This window comes from Miniopterus schreibersii, assembly GCF_964146895.1.
Source record: "Miniopterus schreibersii genome assembly, chromosome: 7".
Lineage (NCBI taxonomy): Eukaryota > Metazoa > Chordata > Mammalia > Chiroptera > Miniopteridae > Miniopterus > Miniopterus schreibersii.
The window spans coordinates 16,135,310-16,153,365 of NC_138108.1; the positions used below are offsets into that span (position 1 = coordinate 16,135,310).

At 35.2% G+C, this 18,056-nt stretch overlaps 1 protein-coding gene across 4 annotated transcripts in view; it reads left to right on the plus strand.

Annotated features, from left to right (window-relative positions):
- The window catches only part of ERBB4 (erb-b2 receptor tyrosine kinase 4), a 797,001-nt gene that overhangs the window by 292,955 nt on the left and 485,990 nt on the right, over positions 1 to 18,056 (plus strand). For all 4 annotated transcript variants that reach the window (XM_081141986.1, XM_081141988.1, XM_081141985.1 and 1 more), the window contains exon 2: positions 8,672 to 8,823. In XM_081141986.1, the coding sequence (XP_080998112.1) occupies positions 8,672 to 8,823 (152 nt within the window). The remainder of the gene's footprint in view (positions 1 to 8,671; positions 8,824 to 18,056) is intronic.

An 18,056-nucleotide genomic window follows, 5' to 3' on the forward strand; every position in this document is an offset into this window, starting at 1 on the left:
TTACTACTCTACAGAGAAAGGCCTCCTGGACAATGGCTTCTCACAGTGATGTCCACCTTTTATTATACAAAGCTACATGTATTTTTTTCAGATTCATATTTTATTGCAGATAAGATGAATTTTGACATTGGGAGTCTTGTTCATTGACAGTGAATCAAAGTCAGGAAAAATTATCTTTAATAGCAGCCCAACTAAATTTGTAAACTAATGTTATTTCTAAGATTTATACAAAGAATTTCTATCAGAATGTGAGATGTTATAAACTTGAGACGGGGATCTTATTTTTTCTTTCACACCTAGCCAGAAGCCACGTATGGTTGCCCAGTCGGGGCTGTTGAGTAAATGCATGACAGAACAAGTGAGTGAATGACAGAGATTGCCCTAGAGACTTCTATCTCCTGGTCAAACACCTCATTACAGTTAGTATTTACAGTTGATTATGTTGTGAAAATAACCACCCACAGCTCACCTAGATCTTTTTTAAAGCCACCAAACTGCCGACGATTATGGAATCTGATTTCTAGAATAATAGATGGCATTATGAGAAAACTGTTTAAAATAAATTATAACATGACGTATTTTATTATGTAGTCTGTATCACTATCAGATGGGTGCTTTTTTTGTGACTAAGAATCCCAGATTAAAATGTCCAAAAATTATGTTAGAGGGTGGTCTCAGATTAGGATTTTCATGCACATGAACTAAAGATACAGTGAAGGATCTTTAGTCAAAGCGTTGTCTGTCCACTGATTGCCTTCCTCTTATCCCAAGTCTACCAATAGCATACTTTTCATTTGAAGGAATTTTTAGTTATTGAGACACAGTTTTACCTGGAATAAACCACTTTGGATGAATAATCCAGGACAGTGGAGTTAGCCAAGGCCTTTGCTTACAGTTTCGTAGGTGCATCGCTGCAGAAAGGCTGTGATCTAGGGGACACAAGGGAGTAAAATGCAGCCCACATCCCGATGGCCAAACCACATGTTCCCTACCCAGCACAAAGCTTATTTCACCCAGAAGAGGGGCATCTGACTGCGTTTGCCCAAAGGCACCAACTGCCCCAGAGCAGCCCTGGGTTGTAGGACGCCTTAAGTAGAGAGGAACCTTGAAAAGGACCATGTGGGTGACAAGAGTGCCACTTTCACTCTCACTATTTCTCAACTTTGCCCATTACTGATATAGTTTGATTGACTGTCCCTAGAGCATACTTATTATATTTCATGTTATCAGTCAGGTGAACACTGGCTGATGGAAAGAACAAAAAAGAAAGCTTCATCCTCAGACCAAGGCGACAGAAAGGCCGTAGTCTTTCTTAAGTTACATCTTTATCAGTGCCTAAGACACCGGCCTTGATACGTAAGAACCATTATTAAGTTAGGAACATCTAGTCCAATTTCTTCTTTTAAATACTTCTAACGGGAAAAATCCCACAAACTGCTACTTGAATGGCAGTGAATGGCAAAGGTCTCACAGTGATAAGGCATCACAGGCAGGCTGGTTTTTTATCACACGCAAGGGGGTGGTTGAAGGCATGATAAACTAGAGAAGAAAGGTGGTTGCTAATGTTTACACGCTCCACTCCCAGTGGCATTTCACCAGTTTGGAGGTTCACACTGTCTCTCTTAATCTGGGAGAGTGAGTCCAGATTCACAGCAAGACTTCAAGGAGAGCCAGATGATGGGGCAGATGGCAGATGACTAATTTGGCAAGCCCTGATGAGTGGAAATTGTTTGCTTTAATTGCTTGTCAAGTCCAGTACCTACATTAAAGTTAAGGACCTAGCACTTCCACAGAAAATGAAATACTACAAAGTAAATAAGAAGGACTCTTTGTGTTTGGTGGTGGTGGTGGGGGGTGATAAAAACAGCTGTGAGGGTATTGTGGCAAGAAAGTCATCAGGAATATACAATTTTTTCAAGAATAGATTACAGAAATATAATTTCTCAACTTGTGAAGTGTTTCTATTATGTTTTTAAGCTTTCAACATAGGAATTCTGTGAAACATAACTTAAGAAAAAATCCAATGAAATATTTAAAGGCAACGAAATGTTAAAGAACCCGAAAATTTATATGTGAGTTTTGATGGCCTATATATATAATGATTTTAAAATTATTTGTAGTTATTTTAACTTTACTAAGCTAACCTTTGAAATACAAAATGGAAAAAAATATTACAAGAATAACCTATTATATGGGGAAAGCAGACGACTCACAAAACACCATTCATAAATGGAGACAATCATGTATAATTTTTGGATCTATCATGTATTTTATAATCTCCAATGATGAGCTTGTTTCCCCTTGCAATATAGTTTAGCATTTTAAGCATCTCTGAAGGCATGTAGAGACTAGCATAAATAAACAAAGATAAAATACAGATCAAGTAAATTTTAGATGGATCAGCACAGAGCAGTGACATTTGAGCAAAGAGCCGAACATACATTCTTACAGGCTATAGTGAGAAGCTTGGATTTTATAATAAGTGCAACTAGAAGCCAAGGATTGTTTTTAGTAAGGGAGTCATGTGAATGATTTATATATATATATATATATATATATATTTAATCTTCACCTGAGGATATGTTTTCCATTGCTTTTCAGAGAGAGTGGAAGGGAGGGAGAGAGAGAGACACGGATGGGAGAGACACACCAACTGGTTGCCTCAGCTGGGCCAGGGATCCAGCCTGCAACCGAGGTCCTTGCCCTTGGCTGGAATTGAACCTGGGACCCTTCAGTCCACAGGCGGATGCTCTAGCCACTGAACACACTGGCCAAGGCAATGATTTATATTTTTAAAGAGATCACCCTGTCTCTGTGCAGAGAATGCACTGATGGGGCAGAGAGGGAGCCCAGAAGTCAGTCAGGAAGATGCTATCCAAGTTTGTGGGGGGGACCGCTGGGCAGCTGGGGGGAACCGCCGGGCAGCTGGGGGGGACCGCCAGGCAGCTGGGGTCACATGACCGTAGCCGGAAAATGGCAAGTCTGGCCCCATTTCGGATTCATTGTGAACACAGAGCTGCCAACACCGGCCGTCTCCATGGAGCCGTGATAGCCTCAGTAACAGGCCCTGAAAATGTTTGCTCCTCACATTCTCTTTAAATATTTTATGTTTTGAGGTTTACTACAGCTCCAGCTTTCTAAATACTCAGCACAACACTGTGCATTAAACAAAAGCATACTTTTTATATTAACATTCTTGAAAGAGCAAGCACTTATTAGTGTTAAAAGAGATAGAAAAATTAGAGAATTTTTATCTGGTTACTAAATATTTTTTTATGCAGACAGTCCTTGAATGATGCACACACAATACACACAGAGCTTATCCACACTCCTTGCTTCTTACCTTCCCAGGTGCCTTTTAAAACTACATGGGCTCTTACAAGAGACCTTGGACATTTTTTTTTTTATAGATTTTTTTTTAAATATGTCTTTATTGGTTTTCAGAGAGAGGAAGGGAGAGGTAGAGAGAGAGAAACATCAATGATGAGAGTCATTGATCGGCTGCCTCTTGCATGCCCCCGACTGGAGATCGAGCCCGCAACCTGGGCATGTGCCCTGACCGGGAATCGAACCGAGATCCCCTGGATCCCAGGTTGATGCTCAACCACTGAGCCACGCCCAGCCGGGCAAGACCTTGGACATTTTTATCAGTGTACAGGGTGTCCCAAAAGTATGTACACTGTTTGAATATCATTATGAATTCCAATGGGATAAATCTGAAAAGAAAGACATCAATTGAGCTATCAGCTATTAAAGTGCAACATTTTTGGGGACACCCTATATATTGTTCATGATACCAGCTCACAGTAGATGCTAAATAAATAATTATTCATTTCTTAATTCATAGTTCATGTAAGCATTCAATTTGAAATTTAGGTGAAAGTTTCACTTACATTTATATATATTTTTCTCTTCTTGTCTTTCTTGTGTAAGCCAATGGAATACTGGTTTCCATAGCCATAACGGGAGTAGAAGCAATGCTGATTTTTAGTATTAATACGGGTATTGTTAATGTATCTTCATTTTGCTTCTAATGTATTTGCCCCATGAACCAAGTGAATAATTTTGTTAATCAACCTTTTTTTATATTGCTTCAAAATTCTAATTATAGTCTTATTTTTATTTTTTTTTATTTTTTACTGAATTAAGTTCACTCACTGTTGGGTGTAAATTGTAAGTCAAGAAGAATTAAAAGCCATGTTTGCTACTATAGCTACATTTACAATGGAATTGGACCAAATAGAATAATTGGAGATTTTGTTAAGGCCTCACATACAGCTCTACTTCTGGAGTTACAATTGGAATGAAAACTCTAAGGAGCACATGAAAATTGTGGATTTTGAAGCTTGAACCATTGTAAGCTTATATTTTAAGGACTTCATAATAGTGTTGGCAAAGGAGGCTGAATTTTGTTAAACTTGTTTTGGCTGGCGGGATGATTTTTCAATTCTGTTTGATAAACAGCTGCGTGAAATCAATGAAACTTGATGGTTTTAGCATTGTCTTGTATACATTCCCTGATTGTAAAATCGATTGACAAATAGAAGTTGTGAGGCATTCAGTGAGGGCATCGTGAAGACACATACAAATGATTTTTACACATCTACCTAAATTAGTTCTTTTAAAACCAAGTCTGTCTTTCAAGATGAAAGTTTAAAGGAATATTTAACTGATTACAGGTAGCTCGAGTCAAACAAATATACAGGAGATTCTCTCTGAGACAAAAATGTTTCCAAAATGGAACTGTGTGTAGTAAAATTCCAAAGACCAGAATGTTTGGAAAATAGATTATTCTGATTAATCAGATTTTCTGTTTATTGGAGAATTATTTTGTTGTTGAAAAATATTTTTTGTATGATATATACAAAACAAAGCTGATCATTGATTGAACAATGGACACTGTTCTGAATAGAGGGTCATTATCTGAATAGTAGTTATAACTGTTTTATAACAATTAAATGAATATTATTAAAAGGTAATTTCTTGCAAAGCACTGTGCTCTATAGCTAAGCAGATTCAAAATAATGATTAATATATTGCACCTGTCTTCAAAGAGTTTACAGACTTTGTGAGTTTCTTATATAAATATATTTTGTAATAAAAATTAATAATTTTCTATTGTGTACCTTTTATATATGTAGATGAGAAACATGCAAAAATCCATTACAGTTATATTAATAGATGTTTCTCTCAAAATTTGTTTAAGATTCTATAGAGAAGAATACACTAAGTATTTTAGAAACCTTTTCATTTAGATGTTTACATACTGATTTTTAATATGCTAATATTAAAGTAAGGGTTTTATTTCCAATTGAAAGAAACTTGTAGAACTCAAGTTGTACATAAATTGCAATGTGTCATTGTATATATTTTGGAAATGGTGCAGCGAGTTAACTGATTAATTACCCTTATCAGTAATTGCATTAAAATATAAGATTGTCTTCAAAGGAATTTAAAATAATTGAAATCCATATTTCATGAATTGATATAATAGTAGCTTTTTCTAGCAGACATTTAACAAGTTTACAAATATTTTGTTTATAAATTTGCTGAGAGTAATAAAATGAAGATCATGGATTATGATGTTTCTTAGACAGTCTCTAGAATGTATTGGAAAAAAAGCTGGATTTTGATCTCGATGACAAAGATCATGTACATAAATCAATTGTTTCTTATATTCTCCTCTCGTGTTGGATATTATTGTAGTTATCAATAGAAATTCCTATTTTTAGTGTTTGTTGGTTTTAGTGACAATGAAAACTTCCACAGGACCAGTAAAATATTCAGATGATCAGGAATGATTTTGTAGTTTCATTGTGATTTGAATAAATTCAGTGAAACAACCAGACAGAATTGTTAAAATTACTTAAGGTCAAAAGCATATAATTTAACTAGAATTTAATCCTTTCTATGTATTGTATTTTAGCAGCTAGGAACAAAGTTCACCATTATCCTAATGTTAATGATAAACAATGTAAAACCTCAATTGTTTGAAAGCCCTGATTCTTTTTCGCTCACTTCTCAGTCTCTCTAAAGCATTTACTTCATCCTTAGGGTCCAAGGTGGTGGTTCAAGTTTAAGCCTCCGCATTTCTATCTCAGCCAACAGGCTGGAGAAAGGCGTGAGGAAGAAAGGAGGCCAAGCCGGGCTCCAACCAAGAAAGAAAGCTGTAGGAAGGGATCATACAACATGTCACAACCTAGTCCCTTGATAAGCTTACCTCCAAAGCGATCAGAGAAAGGTCATCTTTACTTGGGGTGGCAACCTGCCTGGCTGACACTGTGCAGTCTGTTACTGTAGCAAGAAGAGAATGGATGTTGAGGACCCTAGATGTCTTTGCATCTGACCTTATCACCACTGAAAGTGCATCTCAAAGGCAACAAATGGACTCCAGCATGGCGTATGAGGGACTGGCATTCAGATGGGAGAATTCCTAGGAGGTGATAAGCTATAGGACTCTGGACAGAGGAGGTGACACTGAACATTTCTTTATATGTGAGATTTCAAAGAGAAATAGTCTAAAGATTATGTATTGATTTTCTAGGGCTGTCATAACAAAGTACTACAGTCTAGGTGGCTTAAAACAACAGCAATCTATTCTTTCACAATTCTAGAGGCTAGTAGTCCGATATCAAGGTATCATAGGGTCATGCTCCTTCTGAGACTCTGGGTGGAATCTTTCCTTGCCTTTCCCTCACTTCCGGTAGTGACCATCAGTGGTTGGCATTTCTCGGATTGTAGCTGCATCACTCCCATCTTTGCTTCTGAGGTGACATGGCTCTCTCCCTGTGTAATCACGTTATATTTTGCTCTTCTTAGGACAACACGACTCATATTTGATTAGGGCCCACCCTAATATTGTCATTTTAACTTGATTACATCTATGAAGACCCTATTTCAAAATAAAGTCACATTTGCAAGTACTAGGAGTTAGGACTTCTGTAAATCTTTCAGAGGGACACAATTCCACTATTAAAAGAGCATTTCTAGAAAATACGCAGTTTGATGAGCTTTAGAAATCCAGACAAGAAAAGGTTGTGTTCTGTTTTTGTTTTTATAATGTGCTTATAATATGATTAAAAGTTTACATTATTGTTCAAAACTTTTAGATTCCAACTTCTGTTATTTTTAATGTTGCCAGGCAAAAGCAGGCTTAAGGTGGCCCTAATTATTAAGATATTCCCAGCTAGAATTTTATTTCCTTCCTGTACTGAAACCCATTTCACTGAACACCACATCAGGATCAGGACTACTTTGTCATTTCAGTGTACATGACACTCAAATGTGCGTATGACACGCTTACCAAGCTGTGTTTCCAGTGTCTTCAAAGTTTACACTATATGTCTTACCTAAAATTTAATGTATATTATGTAACTTACTCAAAGATTTATTCACTATCCAGTTTTTAAACTTTACATACTATTTTTATAAGATCCATAATATAGCTTTTCAGTCCATTAAAGATTCAAATTGGTGCTTCAATGGTATAGATTTTGTTGAGGCAGGTGTATAAGCCATGAGACATAATAACTAAAACTCTGACTTCCAGAGGACAGAAAATATATCAAAACAAAACCAAAAAACACACGTTTGTACACTCATGTGTTCACATGTGAACAGATTTAAGAACCATGCCCCCAAAGATGGAAAACAGATAATTTATTAACAGCCTGTTGTACTGCAGAACATTGATGAATATATGTAGTGATGCCCCTGTTTATATCAAAAAGGTTAAATTTTATTATGTAATCTTTTTGTAGTGTATGCTTATAAATATCTCAATCCAAGTTGTTTAATATTTATATTTTAAAAGATAGTATTTTGTGGGTTTAAAAGGGCAAGTTTTGAAAGAGCAAGTCTGCAATAGAGAAATATTTTTAAAAAAATCATTACTTTATTGCCTTTTGATTTTCACTTATTTGCAAATATAGAATTTACCCTGTTAGAAAATAGAGTGAATTATAAGTACAAAATAAAATCTTGTTCAAATGAGATTAAATTATTTACCTGCTTGGTCTGCTTATAGGAATGTGAGTCTTTTAAATTTATTTCCGTGCTATGCCTTTCTGTGGAACCTATGTCTTCTCACTCACTGTTGTTCGCACATGCAACTTATGAATATAAATGTGCAATATTACTTATATGTGAATCTTAAAAAAGGGGGGCTCATAAAAGCATGAGGGGAACCCATAAAAGAATGGTGAGTTCCAGGGGTTACAGGTTAGGGGAAATGGGAGACATGTCAGAGTACCAACTTCCAGTTATGAGTAAGTTCTGGGGATCTAGTGTATAGCATGGTGATTAGAGTTAACTATATTGTGTGATCTACTTGAAAGTTGCTAAGAGCAAGTCTTAAATGTTCTCACCACAAAAAAGAAATCGTAATTATGTGAGATGATGAAGGTGTCAGCTTGCTATTGATAATCATTTTGCAACATATGTATATCCAACCAGCATGTTGTACACCTTAAACTTACACGATGCTATGTCTCAATAAAGCTGGAAAAAATAAAAGTGAAGATATCAGTGTGGGCTACAGGTCTTAATGGCCTTTGCGATGTTTTAATTCAGGGCATTGTCGTAGCGCTGTGGAACACAGAGCTGAGGGAGGTGTTATTGTCCGCGTCGCATAAAGGTTATGTGACTCCCCGTGTGTCTTCTTGTCTCGCAGTGTGCGCAGGAACAGAGAATAAGCTGAGCTCTCTCTCCGACCTGGAGCAGCAGTATCGAGCCCTGCGCAAGTACTATGAGAACTGTGAGGTGGTCATGGGCAACCTGGAGATAACCAGCATCGAGCACAACCGGGACCTCTCCTTTCTGCGGGTAAAGTCTCTTTCTGTCTCTTCTTTTTCAGTGAACAGTGGTCTCATGATGCATAAAGATAGACCAGCTTGCTTGCACCTGTTGCATGTGCTCTTCTGGCCCACGGGGACCGTGTCTGTGGCAGAAGATAAGAAATGCCAAGACACACCCAGAGAGATAATAGGGGGGCACTGCCATCATGATTGGCATCCTGAGTTTAGAGCAGCTACCGTTGCCCTACGATGGATAAAGATTCTGCCAGGGCATAGTGCATGACATCTAGCAAGTCTGTCTTTTTTCTGAATTGCATGCAAGAGGAAAATTAGGAGAGTCAAAGGACCAGTCAGATATTAATTGGTAACTTTAGCTAGTAATCTCCTTTTCTGCCCCTTTTTCTGTCACTTTAGAAAGTTGGGATTATTTTATATGACTGTAATGAGACTGATACTGTTAACTTTAGAAGAAAAAAATCACGTCTGTTTTTGAAAACCTGCAAATTATTTAAAGTACACTCACAGGAAATTACAAGTACTGATGCGGGTCGACATCAACGCATGCGGTCCGTGTATGCAGTATATGAAGTTACCCAGAGACAGCGAGGGTCTTTTTATAAACTGGCTCTGGCTTGCGTCTATCCTTAGTCTGTTAAACGGGCTCTCGGAGTGTTTAATACCTACAGGTTTTTATATTTCGCTTTAACTGAAATAGGATTAGGAAAATCTGAACTTCAAAGAGACTTTGGGGATGCGGTCATTTGTATGACTAAGAATGTATTCTTCATACAAGAATTCATAGGATATATAAAATCCATAGGATACATCTAATCTCATTTTCAATATGTTTACACACTTTTCAGGAGCACTGTCTTGTATAAAGAAGACTAAAACAATTTGAATACTGATAGTACAGTAAACTGTTTAGTGGATAGTGAATTATTTAGAGAACTACAATAATTTTAATAAGTCTATACTTAGATCTAAGTAGTAAAACAGTGATTTCAAATACTTTAAATGTAATAAATATGTCTAGAAATGGTAATAACCTTAGTAGTTGAACCATCTCAAAAACCTAAACAACATTATGCAGCTTTGATATCTGTTTTTAAAATTATTATTATACTAGGTTTGGTAAAGGAAATGAAGGTTTTTCATATTATACTGCTTGGTTGACAAGACTCTGGTTCTATGAGTTATATGACAAAGCTTTTTTAATAATCATGTTTAATTATGACATTCTTTCATCAAAAGTAGGTAGTAGGTTCGTCAGTCTGTTCTATGCTTCTGTGTCACTGAATCTATTCTGTTCATCAGTTTATTAAGTTCTTTAGGTTCCGCGTATAAACGAGACCATGTGATGTTTGTCTTTCGCTGCCTGGCTTATTTCACTCAGCATAATATTCTCCAGGTCCCTCCATACTGTCCCAAAGGGTACGAGATTTTTCTTCTTTACAGCTGCGTAGTATTCCACGGTGTGAATGTCCCACAGCTTTTTTATCCACTCATCTACCGATGGGCACGTGGGCTGTTTCCAGATCTTAGCTATTGTAAATTGCTCTGCTATGAACATAGGGGTGCATATATTCTTTCTGATTAGTGTTTCAGGATTCTTGGGATATAGCATGGATTAGACTGATGAATCTCGGAGGGAAGATTGGGGTGGGTGGGTGGGGAGAGATTAACCAAAGAATTTTTATGCATATATGCCTAACCTATGGACACAGACAATAGTGTGGTGAAGGCCTGGGTAGGGAGTAGGTATGGGATGGAAGGGGCCAATGGGGAAAAAGTGGGGACATCTGTAATACTTTCAACAATAAAGATAAATTTAAATAAAGAGGTTAAATTATTTGGAAATTGATCAAACAAAAACAAACATACGATGCCGTGTGGTGGATGCAAGCATCATCATGAATAGCAGTCCCAGCCCCGCTGGAAATGGCTCAAGTCATTGTCTAGGAAATCAGCGGATGCTGCTGCTCAGCTGCCCTCTGCTGTCTCCTCAGCTTCTGAATCTGGCTCAGAGCCCTCTCTTGACTAACTCACACATCTCCCCTTCATATGATAAATTGCTTATAAAAATGATTCTTATTTTAAAAAAAGTAGAGAGTAGAAGTTATCTAAATCCTAGAATGAGAGGGCCTAAAAAGAACTTAACTTTTTCTTTTGTTATTTGGATTTTTATTTTGAGAGGGAGACACATGCAAGGTATCCTAGAACAGCCATTTAAAGGAATATATCTGAGTATTCATTATTAAAATTTGTGTGCAAGATTTTAACCTGTCCTGATTGATTATTTTCAGATAGATTTTATTATTCAACATCAAAATGGAATCTTTATGGTAGATGAGCTGATTTGAAGATTTGTTTAGAAATACCAAGAAACTTGATGATGTCATAGAGAAGAAAAACAGAGATGAATTTGGAATCAGGGAAAATCAATAGTTTAAATAGTCTTTTAGATAAAGGCAATCTTAGATCTTTGTTTTACTTCTTATAATTTATTTACTTTGTTTGCTATGTAGTCTTTGTGGAACTAATAATTTATTCTTATACAAGAATTTATAGGATATATAGCATAGATATAGAAGATTATACCGGCTTAACAAAATATAGTCATGAGCATAAGTGATAGTATTTAAAATAAGTAACATAAAGCTATTTTGATTACTATATATTTTATAATTTTAAACTCTTATAGCTAACAAAATAGCATGATCGAAAATAGAATTTAATAAATTTTTAATCTTTAGAAATACAAAATTTGATATACAGATCTTTGTGCAACAGAGTCTGTATAATTGGGTAGTCTACTTTTTAGGAACCATTGTGAAGTAAAAATTAAGTTAATAGAATTAATTTATTTGGGAAATAATAAAATAAGGATCAAGGTTTCCACTTGGAGCAAGAAATAAGTTGGTTATTTAAAACAGTAGTTGTTGGTTTCAAAGTTGCATGTCTAAAAGTTCATATTAACTCATGTACATATCTCTACTTTTCATCTATTTAGTTAAAGATAACTCTAATAGGCTCTTTTCCTTATTGATAACATCTTTTTTGTTCCACTCATCTTTTGTTCCTTTGGAAAATAACAATTTCTAATTGTGTCATATATTCATTCACTCAGCAAATGGTGTTAGCCCAAGGATACAATAACACCTAATCCATTGTTCTTCGTTTCAACAATCTCATAGTCTCGTAGGGGGTTACAGAAATGTAACACATAAGTATTATAAATACGTATGTTTGTATATGTACATACAATATGTATTATATATATACCCTTATACACATATATAAAATTTTATAGTTATTAAGACAGAAATAAGAAGTCAGAATCAAAATGAAGGTATGCTTTTGTGTTCATGGTAGGTGTGGGTGCTGGGCCAGGAAAGGAATGTCTCATTCTGAAGGATTCAGGAAAGATTTTATCTAAACAGTGCTTGAATTGAATCATTCCAAAGCACATCATTGTCCAAAATTGGCCCATTAAAATAAGTAGAGTCCATGTAAAAGAAACCTAGTTATTTTATATTAGATTATCATTTTAAATAAGTTTTGAATTTTATGAGTGAATATTAAACTTGCATTAACCTATCTTATGAATTACACAGCCCTTAGACATACTTATATAGCTGTAATTCATTGAGCAACTTCGTATAGAGTGTGCACTTGTCCTTTCCCTAAGAATGATCCAAACCTATAATGTGTTTAGGAAGACATCATGGATAGAGGTCTCACATTTTATTGTGGAATTTATTTCTGTCTTTAGGAACTTAAGAAATTACTTTTGTTTTTAAAATATTTTCCATACTTATGTTCATCTCTTATTAGCAAAGTCATAAACCACTCTAATTTCTATGATTCGTGAGAGCAGTTTACCCAGATACCCTGTTTATCTCTTTCACCATCTGACTAGTGGGTGTCTAGTAAAGTGCCTAAAATATAATAGGTTTTCATTAAGTATTTTTTGAATGGACAAATTAATGATTATTTTCTTAATACGCAATAATAACTATAGATCACTATTTTGCATATGATGTATCCTCTAGAGGAATGAATATGTGAATCCCTTATCATGTGGTTTCAGTGTGAGACGGCCGCAGATCAGGTGTGTGGGCGTAAGGCACAGGCTGGGTCAGTCTGAGTCCCTTCCCATGAGATCTGAAATTGTGACCAGGAGCATTTAGTTTCAAATGTGAGAAGACAACCACTTTTTTTCTTGTGCTTGAATGTCAGAGAGACCTATTCAGACAGCAGAATGCAGGTAACACATGGAAACAGAGACAGAGAATATGGAAATATCATTCACCCCAAATTATTGATGAGGGAAGCATTCATTTCCAAGTTTCAGTCTGCTTACGAAGACTGGCTGCATTCTAGCCACTGAATTCAGAAGATGCTCCTGGAACTTGGTAGTAACTTTGATTTCCTCTTTTTTTCCTTAAGTGAAATAGGGTTGTTTTCTTTTACTATAACTAATATATCCCTTTTAGTACATTTTCAAAAATCTCAAAAACAGAAAAATTGGGCCTCTGAAATTGTATTGAAGATGTGCTCCCATATAATCTAAAAAAACCAAACTTCCAATATTTTGGAAATACTTCATTAATCTTACTACATATATTTTATTGAAATACTGTGAAGTGTATTATTTCCATGATGGATTTATTGTATCAACTTGATACTTATTTCTGTAAACATCGTAAACTCAGCTTTGTTGTAACCTCCAAGTTTTTACACTTTTTTCTTGTAAAAAAAAAATCTAGTTGACAATATTGAACATTAGACCCCTGAGACTCTACATAGTTGCAAGAAAAAGGCCCTAAAACTTATTTACTATGTACTTTATCAGTGTCACAGGTTAAGACATATAATATAAAACAGCAAGTTGTAAAAAATTACAGATTTCTGCTACTGTTTCACACTGTGAACCTCTTATACAAGGCAAAATATAGCAAATAATGGGAATGAACTATTAGATCTTTTACCCTCATTAGAATTCTGAGTTTTTTCTCCTGTGTCATTGCATTGGTCTTCCTGACCACTGCTGGCATTTATAACTCAATGCTTCTAATCAGACACTAGACCTACCAGCTTTTATACCTTAAATTTATTTTCTCTGTTTTATATATTCACTTTAAGGAAATGAGCATTCAGTGTTAACTAAATATAAAGCAGGTGATATATAGTGCAAAGTATATATATATGAAGTGTTAGTACCTAACCTTAACCAGTGCCATAATAGATATCAATTTTTAATCTATTGCTTGAATTTGTTGTGAGCAAATTGTTTTGGAAATATTATTTATTAGGATTAAGAGATAAATTTATTTAGCAGTTGATCTACTGACCTAGGATATTAACAATATCAGCAATTCATTGGACTTCCATATACTTAAACCTAGAGGCCTTAAATCTTAATGATTATGCATCTATTTTATTACTGAAAAATGAATAAAAATAAATAATACATTAAGACATCTTTTCAAGTAGTAGCAATAATATTCTATGATTGATAGCAAAAGGCAATGGTTTTGAAAACTATACTTTTTAAAAAATATATTTTTACTGAGTTTATTGGACTTACATTGGTTAAGGGACATAAATGGTGATGGAAGGAGACTAGACTTTGGGTGGCGAACATACAGTACAATGTACAGATGATGTGTTACAGAATTTTATACTTGAAAATGCAATTTTATTAAGTGAAAAACTATACATTTTTATTTTTTTTATTTTTTTCACCTTTTTAATTTTAATTTTTATTTTTAAATTTTTTTTGTTTAAAATATTGCAGGTGTCCTTTTTTCTTCCCAATGACCCGTTCCACCCCATCCCACCCCCCTCCCCAGTCCCTTTCCCCACCACTGTTCGTGACCTTGAGTTGCGCATATGTGCAATAAGTTCTTTGGTTACTCTCTCCGCCTCCACCCACCCGCCCTCCTCCATCCCTCTGACATTTGGCAGTCTGATCCATGCTTCCATGTCACTGAATCTATTCTGTTCATCAGTTTATTAAGTTCTTTAGACTCCACATATAAGTGAGATCATGTGATGTTTGTCTTTCTCTGCCTGGCTTATTTCATTTAGCATAATATTCTCCAGCTCCCTCCATGCTGTCCCAGCGGGAACGAGATCCTTCCTCTTTACAGCTGCGTAGTATCCCATGGTATAAATGTCCCACAGCTTTTTATCCACTCATCTAGTGATGGGCACGTGGGCTGTTTCCAGATCTTAGCTATTGTAAATTGCAAAATTCATAATCACATGTGTTATTCATTATCTGAGGTTACATTTTAAAAAATATTTTTGCTTTAAAAATGTATAGTTTTGTGGGACATTTACAATTTATAAAAGTTATACATTTTTAAAGCAAAAATATTTTGAAAAACATTGGCTCTTTTTATTGTATATTTGGCAGAGCTATAGGGAGTTTTATTGAAAATAGAAGAAATGCCATCTAAAACTATCCATTAAAAAATAACTCAATTGCCCTGGCAGGGTGTCTCAGATGGCTCGAGTATCATCCTCTACACCAAAAGGTCACAGGTTCAGTTTCCGGTCAGGGCACATACCTAGGTTTTGGGTTCAATTCCTGGTCGTTGGAACATATGGGAGGCAACCGATTGATTTCTCTCTCTCTCTCTTTCCTCTCTCTATCTCTCTCAAATCAATAAAACATATCCTTGGGGGAGATTAAAAAATAATTTTAATACATAAATAAATAAAACAATTATTTCTGTATAGCAATCATATAAATTGTTCATTTTTTTCTATCAAAGAAAATATACTGTTCTTAAATTCAAATACTATCTTTGTCTTCTAGTTAATAATTAATATTTTATAATGTCATGGAACTCTCATTGTCTTTTATTTGTATATATTTGGGATTCTTCATGTATGACAATGTTGCTTTCAACCATTCTCCATAACACGTGGAATTAGCATTACTTTTCCAGTGCTGGTAATGGACATGCATTGTTTCGTACTCACACATAGCTTCTCTTTTGACTAAGGACAGATATTTCAAAGAAAGCAGATGAAGCTGTAACTCAGAGACTACACATGCTGACTGGCTCTGTAACCAGAGACCTGGGCTTCATTAGCATGGTTTTGCGACAGTAAAATCAGGGATGGTACACAACAAAAATGAGTTTCAAGTTGCAGAAAGGAGCCCTGCTTTTGCAGATCCCTTAGCTGTTTTCAGTAGGGTGAGCAACCAGTCAGGCTTAATATCAAATTCTGAAATACTTACATTTCAGCCTACATCAAAGCAGGTGACTAGAATGAAATCCCACAGCATAGGGGGTGGTTTTATATTTGCTTGTGTTTGTTCCCCATATTCTCTTCACTCACATTTAAATCTGGGCCTGGGCTAAGCTTTCTGCTGCATAGCATGATTTAGCAAAATGTTGGCGATTTTATATTTAAAAATAAATAGATAGCATACAAAATACTTTATTCCCTTGGTTTGGAAAATGATTTATTGAATACTTTGTGTAAACACTAGCTACCACGGCCTATCTGTGATTGTTTTTAGCTCATTAAATACCAGCTAGAAAGACTTGTGTGGGAGAGAGATTGTGTTGGAGGGACTGATTGAAATCAAGATGAGGAAAGTTGTCATATTTTAGAGTCATTAAAAATCGGAGAGGAAAACACAATTTGAATGAAACATCTATGGCGTGATAAGGTGGGTCCGCATGTATTATATTCTCACATTTGCCTAACGAGAATATAAATGTAGCATTTTCTAATACAGCATGTCTGTTTCAGCTGTTCACATATTTTGATTGGATTGCAAAGTAAGGGAGAGCAAGCCTGAATTTAAGTTTTCCTGAATAGCTTTGTGAGATAAATAAGTGGTATATTTGTAGCTCCGTTAAATGGAGGGCAGGGAAATAAGATTCCTACATCAAGTTTTTATATTCTTCAACTACTTACTCATTGAGCACAATAGTGTTTTTCTTCTATGTCACTAATTGGAACAGCTGTCAAGAAAAGACTGTGAAAATCAATGTTCAAAATACTTCGAGCAAACCATCTTTATGTTCAAAGAAACTTCACCTTCAAGGAATACATCAGTCAGGTCAATAGCATGACAATAGGGTGTTCCAACTTTATATCTAATTTCTCTTTTTGTCTGAATTTCATGTACAACTACATTTGTTGTGAAATATAATGTATGTGCTCTGTTTAGATGACAAAATTTTAGCTGGGTGCTATGGGGAATACTAAAAAGGAGGTAGAGAGAATCATACTTAAATATGTCTGTTGGGCCAAAGCAGACGTTCTGGGCTAAATGGAATTTTCAAAGCTTTGATAGTTTCTGAAAGCTGGTCCTACCACTGTTAAACATAATACATATGCAATTTTGTATGTATGTATTTACAGCTGGCTTTTAAATTGAAACTTGTTTTTTGTATTAAATCTAATCATAGAACTTGTATTACATTTGAAAAAGTGTGCAATTTACACTTATCCTAGGGAAATATTTTTTTTCCCCTCAGAGGTTAAATATTATTTAATCTGAAAATATACATTGATTAAATATTCTGATGCTGCCCAGCTGGGCGTGGCTCAGTGGTTGAGCACTGACCTAGGATCCAGGAGACAGAGGTTTGATTCCTGGTGAGGGCACATACCCGGGCTGCGGGTTCGATCCCTGGTTGAGGGCATGCAGGAGGCAGCTGATCAATGACTCTCTCTCATCATTGATGTTTCTATCTCTGTCTCTCTCCCGCTCCCTTCCTCTCTTTGAAATCAATTAAGATATACATAAAAAAAAAAATTCTGATGGTAAATCAAACGATAAAAGTGTCTCTATTCTTGCTTTGGCCGTTATATAAGCATATTTTGAAAACTCTTCTTAATCATTTAAATGAAACATTAAAATATATTCAACAATTTTATGTCTATATTAAAAATATTAAATACACAATAAATTCAGTAGTACCTACAAAAAGATGTACATTTAGTAGAAAATAAATATTTGAGGGAGTATTAGAAAGGATAGATATAAGAAATATATCAGTATAATTTATAATTCTAATATATATGTAAACATATATGCATGTATTATAAATAGAAATTAGTGACCATTTACATTACATATGTAAATATTCATTCACAACAATTTTCTAAGATCGAGTCAAATTAGTGTAACCATACATAATGTTTTAAAGAGAATATTAAAAAAAATAAAACTGCTTAATAGAAGTTTTTTTTAAATCCCTAAATTGTAATTCACTTTGC